The sequence below is a fragment of the Podarcis raffonei genome, chromosome 2, assembly GCF_027172205.1.
Source record: "Podarcis raffonei isolate rPodRaf1 chromosome 2, rPodRaf1.pri, whole genome shotgun sequence".
NCBI lineage: Eukaryota > Metazoa > Chordata > Lepidosauria > Squamata > Lacertidae > Podarcis > Podarcis raffonei.
Genome location: NC_070603.1, coordinates 32,583,274 through 32,597,293, shown reverse-complemented (window position 1 = coordinate 32,597,293; position 14,020 = coordinate 32,583,274). Strand labels below are relative to the sequence as shown.

At 43.5% G+C, this 14,020-nt stretch overlaps 1 protein-coding gene across 1 annotated transcript in view; it reads left to right on the top strand.

Moving 5' to 3' along the window:
- The window catches only part of FASN (fatty acid synthase), a 60,440-nt gene that overhangs the window by 29,546 nt on the left and 16,874 nt on the right, over positions 1-14,020 (top strand). The window contains exons 12-27 of the mRNA XM_053375648.1: positions 1,144-1,238; positions 1,738-1,872; positions 1,988-2,191; positions 4,470-4,585; positions 5,282-5,457; positions 6,080-6,271; positions 6,385-6,465; positions 6,563-6,748; positions 7,348-7,527; positions 8,123-8,326; positions 8,550-8,860; positions 8,973-9,362; positions 10,885-11,049; positions 11,253-11,371; positions 11,485-11,639; positions 12,637-12,840. Coding sequence (XP_053231623.1) covers positions 1,144-1,238; positions 1,738-1,872; positions 1,988-2,191; positions 4,470-4,585; positions 5,282-5,457; positions 6,080-6,271; positions 6,385-6,465; positions 6,563-6,748; positions 7,348-7,527; positions 8,123-8,326; positions 8,550-8,860; positions 8,973-9,362; positions 10,885-11,049; positions 11,253-11,371; positions 11,485-11,639; positions 12,637-12,840 — 2,913 coding nt within the window. The remainder of the gene's footprint in view (positions 1-1,143; positions 1,239-1,737; positions 1,873-1,987; positions 2,192-4,469; positions 4,586-5,281; positions 5,458-6,079; positions 6,272-6,384; positions 6,466-6,562; positions 6,749-7,347; positions 7,528-8,122; positions 8,327-8,549; positions 8,861-8,972; positions 9,363-10,884; positions 11,050-11,252; positions 11,372-11,484; positions 11,640-12,636; positions 12,841-14,020) is intronic.

Genomic DNA, 14,020 nt, shown 5'->3' with positions numbered 1-14,020 from the left:
CCTTACTGAAAAACCATCAATTCAAGCAGGTCTTTATAGGGGGTGGGGTGGGTTAGCTGCCTGTTGTTGTTGTTGTTTTTAAACCATACTGGTACTGGTGTTTCTTCTGTAGTTTTTACTATATATCTTATCTGTTATGTTTTATAATTGTAGTTATTGGTTTTAATTTATACTCTTGTACCCTGCCATGGTGCCACATTGCAATGAAAGGCAGGCTGTAAATATTTTAAATAATATAAAATATAATTCCTGGTCCTCATAATTCCTCTAATGTGATGAGGGATTCAGTTCACACTTACAGATGAACTTACCTTACTCACAATTTCTAAAACCATTTCTGAACCAAAACGTACCCTTCCTTTGAAACTCACACTTCTCTTAAATGTATGTGTTTTTAAAAAATATTTATACTAGGGTTAAGTGAGCATATAGATGCATATAACATATTTGGGGGAATTGCTTTGCGGAGGAATAAAAAAATTTAAAGAAAAAAATAACACTAAAATGCTGATGAATTTTCATAAGGACTTTAAAAAAAATCAAACTGAAGTGGAAAATCAAATTTATGATTGGAAAAACAAGAAACTAAGAGAGACTAAGGAGGGATGCGGGTGGCGCTGTGGGCTAAACCACAGAGCCTAGGACTTGCCAATCAGAGGGTCAGCGGTTCGAATCCCCGCAACAGGGTGAGCTCCCGTTGCTCGGTCCCTGCTCCTGCCAATCTAGCAGTTCGAAAGCACCTCAAAGTGCAAGTAGATAAATAGGTACCACTTCGGCGGGAAGGTAAATGGTGTTTCCGTGCGCTGCTCTGGTTCGCCAGAAGCAGCTTAGTCATGCTGGCACCCTCGGCCAATAAAGCGAGATGAGTGCTGCAACCCCAAAGTCGGTCACAAATGGACTTAATGGTCAGGGGTCCCTTTACCTTTAAGAGAGACGAAAACTGATATATTTGCCCATCCCTAAGTATTATGCAGCTGAAATGGTTGTAAGGAATGTGTTCTAGAATGTCCAGTCTAGTTCTAGCTGGGGAATAAGACACTAGGAAATTGGGAGTTGTTTTGCCTCACTTGCTCTTAGGGAAAACTTTCTTCATGACTACTCCTAAGAGGGCTGAACTCATCCAAAGCAATCTGTCTTTTACAGGTCTGACATGGGAGGAGTGTAAACGTAAGTGCCCTGCCGGAGTGGTCCCTGCCTGTCACAACTCTGAAGACACTGTCACTGTTTCAGGGCCTCAGGTGAGAACTTAGTATGAACCAATACTTAAATTGCTACATGTTTAGTATATCGAATGACGTGTCCTCATCACTGGAATTTTTCCCCGGGCCAAACCTCAGGAGGTCAAGAAGAGGCACCTGATTAAATAATGTCAAATTGAATTGAGAATGAAAGCAAACTCACCAGAGGAAATGCTATCACTTGCATCTGAAAATGAAGGCTAGCAATAAAGTTAACGCTAGCAGCCTGAATCTAAAGATTTGGCCGGTAAATCCCAGTCAGAATGCAAAACTCACCTCCTTCCAGCTGCTGTCCATTTCTTGTTCTTGGAGCTCCACAGTGTTCGGGGGATTCGGGTTTATATAATGGATATTATTGCATATACACTTAGGAATGTCGGATAAGCCATGTACGAGCGAGTTATGGAGAATGATGGTTTCTTCACAGGCAGAGGCTTATTGCAGTGTACCAGGCCCTTGTAACACCTGTTCGATGCTATTTCCCTCCCACTTTCCTTAGGACTCTGTGGCCAAATTTGTAGCCAAGCTGAAAGCAGAAGGTGTATTTGCGAAAGAGGTGCTCAGCGCAGGAGTTGCTTTTCACTCATACTATATGGCGTCCATCGCACCAGTGCTGCTTAGCGCCCTGAAGAAGGTAATGCTCCTAAATAGCTTCTCACTGGGGCCGAAAGGTTGCACATGCATTGTATGGTGTGATTCTTTTTTGCTTAAGTCTCCTGTCTCACTTTTCTCATTTTCTTTATTTCTAGGTTATTCCCAGTCCAAAGCCTCGTTCCTCCCGCTGGATCAGCACTTCCATCCCTGAATCTCAGTGGCAAAGCGATCTGGCTCAGAACTCTTCTGCTGAGTACCATGTGAATAACCTTGTCAGCCCAGTCTTGTTCCAGGAAGGCCTGAGACATATTCCAGAAGATGCTGTGGTCGTGGAGATTGCCCCACATGCCCTTCTGCAGGTATTACCCTTGGGGTTCACTCATGGCCTGAAGCTGGTGAGGCATGGGGACAAGATTCTCCTTTTTCTAGTGACCACAATGGTTTCCACTCTGGTTCCCACCACCTTCCCTCATCAGTTATCCTAAATTTCCATGCAGCTTTCCCTCAAGAACCTAGTAATTTAAGTGTATTCATTCACTGCTGTGTATACGCCAGAAACCAAGGAGAAGAAAACAGAATCCGGCAAATAGATGAATATAATGTGTGAAAAGAAAGTGGCAGGGAGGATAAATGAAATAACATCTTAGGTTGTGATCTTAACATTTGTTATCATGATCATTAAGATTTCTTAGTTGCTTATTACCAAGGTCTCCAAGCAACTTACATTGAAAGACATAAGCAATGAAATTTTGACAAAATTAGAGGTATTTTCTGTCTTCTTGCAGGAAGTGAAAGAATTGGTGACAACAGATAGGGTCTTTTTTGTTATTGTTCCTCAGGTGTAGGACTCCTTCCCAAAAGAGATCTGTGTGGGCCTTCTGTCAAGACCCACCCTACTGTTAGGCACAGTTAGGTGGCAACCTCAGGCAGCAGAATTTGGGTGTTCATGAAAGGGCAAAATGTCTTTGTCGCTTAGTTTGTTCTTCTTGTATTTTTACTGCCAGGGAGGGGAAGATGTCTTCTTTTGGTGTTCACTTGCCAAAATAACTTGACTGGCCTTCATTACTGTACACCTTGACTTGTGGCTGTTTGCTGCTCCACCTTGGGCAATAAAATGTTGTGAGCCTTTCTCGCCTACGTTATAGTCTTAAAGCGCCAGGTAAAGGCTGTCCTATTTACCTGAGCTTAGCATAGCTGTTACGGTAGTTCTTCTGGTTCGTTGGTAACTTGTGTTTTTTGATACGATGTCAGAGAAGAATTCTCCTTTGGTAGTTTTCTTTTCTTTTAAATAAGGGATAGCAGGGATTTTAGTCCTGCAACATCTGCAGGGCCACAGGTTCCTCCTCCCTGCTTTTGCACAAGGAGTAGCAGTTTGTTACTGAATAGAGATGTTGGCATTGATTTGCCCAGTGCCTCTGTCTGAAAACAGCACAAGGCAGCTATATAGAATTTCATAAGAGCCTACTCCCAGCATTGCATCAAGAGCTGCCCATGTTGCTGTGGAAGGGCTGGGCTGTAGTCACTCCTTCCATTTCCTTGGGGCCACTGGAGAAAAGATGGGTAGCAAGTGTCTACCATTGTGGTCCTTCTAAATACATGTCTCCCACAAGAGTCATGCCTAGGCTATTTTATTTGTCTTCTGACTGAGATCCTTCTAGTGAAGGGAGACTGCTAATGGAGGGATTTTATTGGAATATGAGTTCAACAATGAGGCTCACTCCCATGTAACTGAGCTTATAAATGGCAGGCTTGGAGCGCAATCCTAAGCCTTTTTTCTTGGACGTTAGTTCTGCTGTCACCAATAGAACTAAATCCCATGTAAACATAGTTTGGATCAAGGCACAAGTCTTATTTTGTGGCAGGGTTGAAAAGGAAAAAAGTGTCTTGGCAAAATGTATTTGTTTGGGATGCCTCTTAAGGTTCCTTGAAGCCATAGCTCATTTATGGAGAGGATTCAGTGTACTAATGTAAATGCACAGGTTTGGTTTGTGTAACCTAAAATTATGCAACAGTTATTAAGCTCTGTTGCTCTCTTGGCTGTTTTGCATATAACTTCTTTTCCAGTTTTTCTAGTCTAGTCTGTGGTTTTCTACTATGGATTTACAGTGTAAAGCACAGCCTGTAAAACTATGCATGTATACCAGTAGTGTTTGCTGGAGTCTAGTGTTGTTGTTGTTTTTTTAAAAAACTGATTTGTGTTTTACTTTCACTGAGTGCTGGGTGTCTGTAGATTTTTCCAGGAAATGCCTAGGATTCCAAGTTCCTTGAGCCAATTCTGTTCACGGGATACTGTTGCTGGTTAAAGTGAGGTGGAAGGGAGAGGATTTCCATTGATTCCTTGTTCCCCCTATATTCCTCCAAAAACTGTTTTGGAACAGCGTGGGTGGTGCTGCCAAGGGCTGTAATTAGCAAAAATCACCACATTCAGCAGGAACCTCCATTGGAGAAGTCCTTTCCATTTGCAGAAGGCAGAATATTAACGTTATATAAAATGGTATTTCCTTCTGGGGTTGCCAACATTTTTCTCTTGTAGAGCCAGAAAAATATTTGACCACCTTCGCTAATGGTCTGTTTTAGAAGAAGGAAGCCAGTGATTTCTTTTCTTTTCTCACAACATTTTGAACTCTACCTGTCTAGGCAATCCTGAGAAGAGCTTTGAAGCCAACCTGCACCATTTTACCCTTGATGAAGAAAGAACATAAAAACAACCTGGAATTCTTCCTGACACATATTGGGAAAATCCACCTTACAGGGTAAGGAGATGAGTGAAAGCTAATGAGAAGCACAGGGCAATATCCAGCTCTGCAGCTCTTCTTGCACAGCAGACTTCTGTGAGCCCAATGGAAACTTCCTGTTCCCTCCAGCCCTTTGCACACCCTCAAACTCAAATCCAGACAAGGGTTGGGGGACCCTCTGGAAGAGAGATGAAGAGCCAATGAAATTCCCATTGTGCAAGTGGAAGTCATTTTTGGAATAGATTGAATTATACCGTTAGTAGTTCCCCCCTCCCCAGCTATGTTGCTACCTTATAGCAGGATTGAATGTCATGGGGAGAAGTGCTGCAGGGCCATTTATGACACGAGCATAGTAGCAAAATGGATAGGGGTTGCTTTCATTCAGGTGAATTGAAAACCTAGTGTATTTGTTTCAAAAGCTTTGTGTAGGATCCAGCTTTTATAGCGACATCAATCTCTGTGTCTCTGAAACCAGAACTTCCATTGATGCCTGAGTTCCTTACCGTGTTCCGATAGGCTGTTTTGCCGTTTGTAGAGAAGGGAGAAAATATTGCACATTTTTAGAAGAGACCAGGACCACGGAAAATAGTGGTTGGGGGTCCTTAGACCCATGTTGGCTCCTAGCTATTGGTTTGCCTTCCATTTGCTACTGTTACTATACCTTCTTACTGTTGCATGCAACTTCACAAATTCAATGTTTATGTGTGTTCTTAGAATCAATGTCCTTGCGAACAATCTGTTTCCACCTGCTGAATATCCTGCACCTTTGGGGACTCCCCTTATCTCCCCTTACATTCTCTGGGACCACAGTCAGACATGGGATATCCCAAAAGCTGAAGACTTCCCAACGGGCGCTGGTGGTTCTGGATCAGCAACAGTCTACAATATTGGTGTGTACCAGCTACTTCGTTCTCCAAAAGCAGATCATCTTAAAATGCTCAAAATGGCATTTTCAGAATTTATCTCTAGGGGAAATGTATGAACCATCATACACCTTGTATCACTTGGGGACACAGGGATGGGCAGGGGTGCCAACTTGAATAAAATATTGAATCGCTCACATTTGAATGTTGATGCCCATCAGCTGGGGTGGGTGGCCCCCTCAAATATTTTATTTGGGGGGCCAAAGGAACCTCAACCCCTAGGAGCTGGCTCCTATGGGGATGGGGGACCTGTGGCCCTCCATACATTGCTTTGCTCCTAGATCTATCAGCCCCTGCCAATATGACCAATGGGTAAGGGATGGTGGAAATTGTAGTAAAACAAGCTTCTAAAGGATGCCCTTGCTTTAGCAGAATTAAATTGATGATGGGAAGCTAGGGAATGGGGGAAAGAGCTGCTTTCTTTTAGATGTTTGCAGCACTGAAACTTATATAGTGGTGGTGGGGAAAGTGGGAACATTTGTGCTTGGATTTTGGCAACCTGTGGGGAACAGCTTTGGAGTCTTCTTGGGCCAGAGATGTAGGTTTGAAAAATATGCTTTGTTCATTTTTTTTTAATCATCATTGACAGATGTGAATCCTGAATCACCTGATAATTATTTGGTGGGTCACTGCATTGATGGCAGGGTTCTGTACCCAGCCACTGGCTACTTGGTGTTGGCCTGGCGCACTCTGGCAAGATCTCTAGGGACCTCCATGGAAGAAATACCTGTCATGTTTGAAGATGTTACAATCCACCAGGCAACAATACTACCTAAGAAAGGTGAGGCTAGTCAAAATCTCTGCTGCTTTGGCAATTAATATAGTCTGGTGAACCATGTTTCTGCAGGCTATGTTTAAACTCTAATATCCTAATGATTTCTGCCTACCTTGCAGGTGCAACACAGCTAGAGGTGAGACTCATGCCAGCTTCTCAACGTTTTGAAGTGTCTGGGAATGGGAATCTGGCTGTGAGTGGTAAGTAATTGCTCCTACTACAAGTACCCTGAAGAAATCAAAGGGGTGTTGGCCTCGTCATTCACTTGCCCTTTCTTCTACATACTGTGTCTCCTAGGGAAAATCTGCCCTTTGGAAGAAACCGCTCTGAATAACTTTCGCAACCAGCAAATTGATTTGGAGATCCAGCCAAACACATGCCCAGACGTCCGTTTAACCAAAGGAGACATTTACAAAGAGCTTCGTCTGCGTGGTTATGATTACGGGCCAACATTCCAGGGACTCTTGGAATCTAGTAGTAATGGTAAGACCATGTACCTTAACTGAAAGATAGGGCTAAGGATTATTACTATTCATTTTGAATGTAAGAAGGCCTTTGTTGAATCATAGCAATGGCTCCTCTAGTTCAGGATGATGATGTGGGGTGTTTTTTCTGTTTGTTATTATGGTATGTATTTTTGTGTTTTCATATTGTAAAGTGCCCTCTGATCTTTGGATGAAGGGCAGTATAGAAATTTTATAACTAAATAGATAATAAAAGAATACTTGTGATTCTAACTAGTGTAGTAAGAACATAGCCATTGTAGCTAATAGCCATCGATAGCCTTGTCCACCCTTCCATTTTTTGGAAGCTTCTTCATCTCAGTGACTGATGATGAAACGAAAGTCAATTATAATTCATAAATGTTGATAACAGATGTTCACAATTAGGCAAGCTTTTGAGAAACTGGAGATCCGTCTAGGCATTGCTTCCCCTTAGCTAGCTTGGAAAGCACAAGGACTCTGGGGGCATAGCCAGTGCAGCTGATACAGAAAACAGAGATGTGAATAGTTTCTCACTTTGTGCTGCCATTGTCATGCCGGTGGCTGTTGTGTGCTAATTAGATTGCTTCTTGTCCCCAGGGAATGTTGGGAAGGTGTTGTGGAGCGGGAATTGGGTGACATTCCTTGACACCCTGCTGCATTTGATCATCTTGGGGGAAACAGGAAGAAGTCTGCGTTTGCCAACCAGAATCCGCTCTGTTTGCATTGATCCAAAGTTACACCGAGAACGTGCACAGAAATACAACGATGAGACTGAAGGTAATGGGCAGTCCCATTTAAAAAAAAATAGGGGCTCCTTTATGGACAACAATATTCAAAAGTATTTGTGTCGACTTAAAGCATTAAGATGGAAGGGACGCAGGTGGCACTATGGGTTAAACCACAGAGCCTAGGTCTTGCCGATCAGAAGGTCGGCAGTTCGAATCCCCGTGACGGGGTGAGCTCCCGTTGCTCGGTCCCTGCTCCTGCCAACCTAGCAGTTCAAAAGCATGTCAAAGTGCAAGTAGATAAATAGGTACCGCTCCGGCGGGAAGGTAAACGGCGTTTCCGTGCACTGCTCTGGTTCGCCAGAAGCGGCTTAGTCATGCTGGCCACATGACCCAGAAGCTGTACGCTGGCTCCTTCAGCCAATAAAGTGAGATGAGCGCCGCAACCCCAGAGTTGGTCACGACTGGACCTAATGGTCAGGGGTCCCTTTACCTTAAAGCAGTAAGATAGATTTATGGGAGTCATAAAGCTGTTAGCAGCTGGATTTTCTCTTAGACCAAATTCAGAGAGATTCTTCTCCACCTGATTGCACTATGTTTTCACTGCTTTCCCAGTGCTTTCTGCTGACTCTTGCCTTGCCTTGTAGGTTTTGATGCTGTTGTAGACCGCTGCTTTGACACTATTACAGCAGGAGCTGTCCAGATCGCTGGTCTTCACGCTAGTGTGGCTCCTCGGCGCCAGCAGGAGCAGACGCCTCCCACACTTGAGAAATTTTGCTTTGTGCCGTATGTGGAGAATGGCTGCTTGTCCTCCAATGCCCAGCTTCACTCCAGCTTTGACCATTGCAAAGGTAAGAAGATTCTTATATCACTATGCTTTCTGATGTGTCCGGTATAAAGTAGACACCCCTCCTCTTTTGGCAAGGAGGTATGGAGAAGCCCCTTAGGAAACGACCTTTAGGTCTGGATAGGCATACGTGGAAGTCAAATGCATCCTGTGAACAAATATTAGCAAAGTCAAAAGCACCTGCAACATAAATAATTTTGTTTTCATATTCCTTCTCTCCTCTACAGAGTTGATCCAGAAATTACAGAAGAAGATAGCAAAGCATGGAGTCAAGTTGGCTATTCCAGGGCTAGAGAATATAAAGACGTCTGCACAGACAGAACCTGAGCAGAAAGGCCTCCTGCACATCCTTGCTGAGATCTGTCGCCTGGAGCTGAACGGAAACCTCTACTCAGAGCTGGAACAGGTTGTGACTCGAGAGAAGCTGCATCTTCAAGAAGACCCCCTCCTCAATGGCTTGCTGGATTTTGCTGAGCTGAAGACCTGTGTGGACGTGGCACTGGAGAACATCACCAGCCGCAAGATGAAGATAGTCGAGGTGAGCTGGGGTGCAGCTCTGCAGAGAGGCAAAACTTTTCTCCATGAGTGTGCCTTCTCCATGTGTTAATGACACAGTGCTTTTCATTAATAGCTACTCTTTTTGTTTACAGGCCCTGGCAGGAGACGGGCACTTATACTCGCGCGTCACAAGCATCTTGAACACTCAGCCCATGCTTCAACTGGACTACACTGCCACTGACAGAGCCCCAGAAATATTGGCATCCAGTGAGAGCCGTTTGCAAGAACTTGGTGTTTCTACTGAGCAGTGGGACCCTGCAAGCCCTCCTTCTGGAAATCTGGCAAATGCTGATCTCCTCGTGTGCAACTGCGCACTGAACCCTTTCAGGAATCCAGCAGAGGTGCTCTCCAACATGGCGGCCACAGTGAAGCATGGTGGTTTTGTCTTACTGCACACTCTTCTGAAGGGAGAAACTCTGGGAGAAATTGTCAGCTTCCTCACATCTCCCGAGCTGAAAGAGAAACCTGGTCTCTTGACTCAGGTAATTTTATAAGCCCTTGTTATTTCTCTTCAGTTGCCTCTAGATCATGCTTTGCTCAGAGCAATGAGTTTGGAGTGGTGTTTCATTTTTCATTTTCCCTTTAAACTATTCATAAAAAAAACACTCCAGAAATAATCCGTAGTTTTAGGCAGATTTAGACTCTCCTCTGTTGTTTAGATTACTGGTTCCTATTCTTAGGGATTGAAAAGGCATACTAATTGTATGTTGCGAACTGGTATCAAGTATTTTGTTTTGGGGGAGGGGGCATTTTTATGATTAGAAAAGAAAATGAATCAGTAGAGGATTCTAGCCTTGGAAAAACAGTAAATTATTTTGTTGTTCTACTTAGGGGCAATCACAATGTATTTACAATAACTAAGACTGCAATCCAAACTCCAAATCCAGCGGTTCATATTACAGAGGACTGTCTCTCTGCTCAGCAAAAGACTTCCACCTACCTATCCCCTCAGAGATGCCAGGGTCACTCCTCTGGCATGGAACTCCCTGTTCTGCCTGCTGAAAGTGCAGGCAGGTGGAGGTACTGTTTCTGGCATTCCCACTGGCAGCAGCCTGCAGAAATCCCCAAAACGGAATTCTGTGGATGGAAAGTGGAGCAGCTGAGCCATCCCAGGGTTCACTGGATCATGAGCTGGCTCCACTTGCCATCCTCAGACTGGCATAGAACAGAGCATGGTTTTGCCTGTGGCAGTGGTTAACCTGATCTTCCACACTGCAGTGCTGCCCAGCTGGGGTTAGGATTGCTCAGTATACAACCAGCCATATAACTGCCTACCTTAGTGATTCACAGAAGCAACAATTCCCATCCATGTACATGACTGGGGTGTGACAGACACTCACCAGGCCTCTTAAAAACATGCAATGCTACAACAACAAGGAGAGGTAATCTCAGAAGCTGAAATGTAGCCAGGTTGCTAAGCCTAACGGCAATAGATATTGGCAAATAAAATTGAAATTTAGGCTGCAATCCTTTACACACTTACCTGGGAGTAAGACCAATGCAAGTCAGTGGTGCTTACTTCTGAGCAAACATCCATAGGATTGCATTGTTAGGGCTGCAAGTATCTGGTTTATAAATACACTTCCCAAACAAAAATATTAACATTCTGTATATGTTTCAATATATGATCAATATCATATCCATCTATCTATCATCTATCTATCATCTATCTATCTATCTATCTATCTATCTATCTATCTATCTATCTATCATCTATCTATCTATCATCTATCTATCTATCTATCTATCATCTATCTATCTATCTATCATCTATCTATCTATCATCTATCTATCATCTATCTATATCTATTATCTGTTGCATGCAGCCCCATGGAAGTCAATAATTTTTCACCAGATGCAAAGAGCAGATCAAAAAGGCAAGAACAGCAGTTAAAATCAGCTCTCAACTCTTTGTTTTGTGAAGCCAGCAGTTGAGACAATTGTTTGTTCAAGAATCATTTGCTTGGTTCCATCTTATACATTTAAAATTTATTGTCTTGGCAGGTAGAATGGGAGGACTTAATTAGCAAGGCTGGTCTGAATTTGGTAGCTGTAAAAAGATCCTCCTTTGGCGCAACCATCTTTTTATGCCGTCGGCCAGTTCCTGCGAAGGAGCCTGTTTTCCTGCCGGTGGATGAGACTCACTACAAATGGGTGGAACCTTTGAAGGTAACGGTTTTCAATATGGGAAATAGCTGCTTTCCATTCTTGTTCCCAGGCCTTTCATCTACTTCTCAATGAAGTTACTGGCTTTTTAAAAAGTGCACTCTCTCAGTTCGAGTGAAAGAGAGCTGCTTTTTTTTCATTTTTTCGTTCTGGAAATCCTTCGTTTCTGTGTTAACTAATCAGCTTGCCTGGGATCTCTCCTGCAGGAAATGCTAGCAAAACCTTCTGAACATCCTGTGTGGCTAACGGCTACCAGCTGTGGTACTTCAGGAATTGTTGGCATGGTGAATTGCCTGCGCCAAGAGCCCGGGGGCAACAGGATCAGGTACCAAAATTCAGCATCCAGTGACAGCATTCAATTTCTGTCGCTACTTATGAACATCTGATAGAAATGTGCATGAACTAACACTTAGATTAAGTGTGTGCTTTACTTCCTAGGTGCCTTTTTGTTTCCAACCTGGACTCTTCTTCTCCTAAACCCTCCACCACCCCTTCTACCAAGCAGATGCAAACGATTCTGCAGAATGACCTGGTGATGAATGTTTATCGTGATGGGAAGTGGGGCTCTTTCAGACATCTCCAGCTAAAACAAGGTGATTCTTATTGTCAGCGAGCTTGTAGCAATACAGTGGTACCTCAGGTTACATACACTTCAGGTTACAGACTCCGCTAACCCAGAAATAGTACCTCGGGTTAAGTACTTTGCTTCAGAATGAGAACAGAAATTGTGCTCCGGCAGCACGGCAGCAGCAGGAGGCCCCATTAGTTAAAGTGGTGCTTCAGGTTAAGAACAGTTTCAGGTTAAGTACGGAGCTGTAGTCTTCCAGTCTGGAGATCCCCATGCTTGCTACTCCTGCCATAAGGTCTGGAAAACAAAAAGTAAGAAGACACTCCTTGGCCCAGTCTCTTTCCTTAGTAATTGTTCTTCTGGGACATGATCATCCTGATTCTGTGAAATAACACATGCCCTCTTGAACATTTGGCATCTGTTCAGCAAGTGGTATGAGTTCTTTTCCAACTGTGATTACAGCACATGGCCGATGACACGTGACACTATTGTTAAAACATCTGCACTGACTGCCCATCTACTACCAAACCAGGTTCAAGGTCCTTGTGTTAATTTACAAAGCCCTGAACAATTTAGGCTGGGAGTACCTTGGGGACTGCGTAAATCCTTATATACCAGCTTAGTTACTGGGATCATCTGTAGGAGGGTAATTAGTTGTCTCCTGCATATTTGACACCAACACAAAGGAGAGCTTTTAGTGTCATAAGCTTAATCCTGTGGAAAGCTCTGCCAGCAGAGATTTAGCAGGCACCTTCTTTTTCAACCTTTAAATGTCTGCTGAAAACTTTTCTATGCCGCCAGGCTTGTGTCAGCAATTAAAAATACGCCTTTCCATAATGGTTAGTGAGTGGTCTCTGATATTAAATGTTTCTGTGTTTGTCTTATATGTAGATATTGTAAACTGCTTTGATATTTTTCATGATATAGTGGTATATAAAGATTACTACAAATTAACAAGCAAACACACTTTTATTTGTAACAATGGAAGAATGCTGACTGCTGTGTCTCCTGTTCTGCCACAGCTCAACCTCAAGAGCTGACTGAATATGCGTTTGTGAATGTATTGACGCGTGGGGATCTTTCCTCTCTCCGCTGGATCGCTTCTCCGCTTCGCCACTTCCACACAACCAATCCCAATGTCCAGCTCTGCAAAGTCTATTATGCATCTCTCAATTTCCGTGACGTTATGTTGGCTACAGGAAAACTCTCCCCGGATGCCATTCCAGGTGAGCTGGGGGGGGATTTTTCTTTCAAGAGAGACCTCACGATATTTTGACATTGTGAGTGACACACTGTCTGTAAGCCATTTGGGGGGCTTCATGCAAGTGTGTTATCAAAAAATAAGGGGCACCATGTCTAAAAACAGGCATAAATACACGGGGGAGTGCTCAGAGCTCCGCAGTCATGATTTGCATGCAGAAAGTCTGCGTTTCAATCCCCCAGCTTCTTCGTCCAGTTCAAGAATCTCAGGTAGCGATTGTTAGGAAAAACCTTCTGCCTAAGACAAAGAGCATTCCCAGTTATAGTCAGTACAGGGCTAAATGGTCCGATGGCCTGACTTACAGCAGAGTCACATGGCAAACATCTCCTGAGACTGATTTCCCTATGCACATTGAACTCCTGTGCCCTAGGCCAAATGGTCTTTCCTCACTTCAATTGTGTTTTCGTCATTCATAGCACTGGATTAACTCTCTTGCCTCACTTAGTATAATTAATTTAATGCAACAACGAAGGAAAGCTCCTTGAGCAATATATATATATATTATATATAATATATATAAATATATATATTATATATAATATATATAAAACATAATATATATAAAAAATTATATAATATATATAAAACATATATATATATATATGCAGAGCTTATTGATATTAGCAAGTTCCTATTCTTGCTTTTCGAGGGACGCAGGTGACACTGTGGGTTAAACCACAGAGCCTAGGACTTGCCAATCGGAAGGTCAGTGGTTCAAATCCCCGTGACGGGGTGAGCTCCCGTTGCTTGGTCCCTGCTCCTGTCAACCTAGCAGTTCGAAAGCATGTCAGAATGCAAGTAGGTACCCCTCCGGCAGGAAGGTAAACGGCGTTTCCGTGCGCTGCTCTGGTTCGCCAGAAGCGGCTTAGTCATGCTGGCCATATGACCCGGAAGCTGTATGCCGGCTCCCTTGGCCAATAAAGCGAGATGAGCGCCGCAACCCCAGAGTTGGCCACGACTGGACCTAATGGTCAGGGGTCCCTTTACTTATTCTTGCTTTTGAGAGTAAATCAAGAAATGTAACATCATTGGTTACTCATTTGGAGAGGGAAGGGGCAAAGATGTTTAAAGCATCTGGTTGCTGCCACGTTCCAAACTTTTAGACATCAGGCGTTACCTTTTTCCACGCGTTACACTTTATTGGA